The 1397-nt window shown below is 46.5% G+C and overlaps 1 protein-coding gene across 1 annotated transcript in view; it reads right to left on the minus strand.

Annotated features, from left to right (window-relative positions):
- LOC101859779 overlaps positions 1-1397 on the minus strand; it is a gene marked incomplete at its 3' end in the record, with an annotated part of 55426 nt that overhangs the window by 7639 nt on the left and 46390 nt on the right. Inside the window, 2 exon segments of the mRNA XM_013081314.2 lie at positions 155-303; positions 1228-1382. Of these exon segments, the coding sequence (XP_012936768.1) occupies positions 155-303; positions 1228-1382 (304 nt within the window).

Here is a 1397-nt window from a genome sequence, read left to right on the forward strand (position 1 = left end):
CACACACACACAGACAGACAGACAGACAGACAGTTGTTCACTGACCCTGGACTGGAGTAAGGCGACTCAATCAGGACCTGACACACAGACATCAATAACAACAACAACAACAACAACAACAGCAGCAGCAACAACAACAACAGCCACCACTTACCCTGGACTGGAGTAAGGCGACTCAATCAGGACTTGACACACAGAGGTAGCCTCCCCTGCTGTGTTCCTCACCACCACGGTATACGACCCCGTGTCTTCCGCGTACGCCTCTCGGATGTCCAGAGAGGAGAAGGTCGGGGTCACCGTGATCTGGGGGACAGACAAACAAACAGACAGACATGTCAGCAACTTCAAACATGGTCTCATAATCACAGGTGTCAACTGGCGGCGGAAAAAAGAATCCAAGACTCTCGACTGAATTCTCTGTCTCACAGTTACAAGGCTCTATCTGCTCAGTACCTAGATCTAGTTTTGAGAAACATGACGTCATTTTTTAAAATTTTCAAGTTGTTTTTTTAGGGAAATTCTTTGAATATCTTGATAATGACTCTGAATAATACATGTATTACGATTTTGTTATAGCAGAGAGAACATAATTTATTGGTTTCTGACTTGATGGTCTTAGTAACTCAAAACAGACAAAAATGTCGGATAGAAATGAGTAATTCTAAGATTGAAACTTGGCAGGGTCCTCTCGGAGATGGATATTAAATTCGGAGGCCCCGCCTCTTAATAAAGTTAACCAATAATGTTGATAGTGGCGTAAAACCAACTCACTTAGAACTAACAGAAATGTTTCAGACATGTTTCTCTAATGGCTAGACAGGCTGACTCGCAACTGTGAAATTGTGAGTTCAGGGGTTCGAGCGTGAGCTCGACCCGACGCTGTGTCCTTGGGAAGAGGCACTTTACACGAACTTCCCACTTGGCTCGGGCCTTTCGGAGATGGACGTTAAACTTAGAGGCCGCGCCTCTTAAATAACCTGACAGTGTTGATAGAGGCGTTAAACCCATACCATTTCACCATCTGTTTTGCTTCTTCCAAGCACTACTATAATATGACCGTTATTGTGTCGATGAGCTTCCGTTTACGCAATAGTAAATTGTTCCTTTTTAAGGACAAGTGGGCTAACCCAGATTTCGGGGGGTTTCCAGAAATCTTGACCTACACCAAAAGTGGGCATAGCCCTACCATTTCACCGGTGTTTTTTTTTTCCATCATGTTTCTCTCACCTTGTACATGTTGTTGGGCAGGATGCGGTTACTTCCCCGGAACCAGATGACCTCGGGGGCCGGGGAGCCGGTGAAGCGGACCTCCAGGTGGAGAGTTTTCCCTTCTGGGGCCGTCACGTCTTGGAGTGGTTGTTGGATGCTGGGGGCAACTGTCGCTGGGGGCGGGAGGA

Source organism: Aplysia californica, unplaced genomic scaffold, assembly GCF_000002075.1.
Source record: "Aplysia californica isolate F4 #8 unplaced genomic scaffold, AplCal3.0 scaffold00125, whole genome shotgun sequence".
Taxonomy (NCBI): Eukaryota; Metazoa; Mollusca; class Gastropoda; order Aplysiida; family Aplysiidae; genus Aplysia; species Aplysia californica.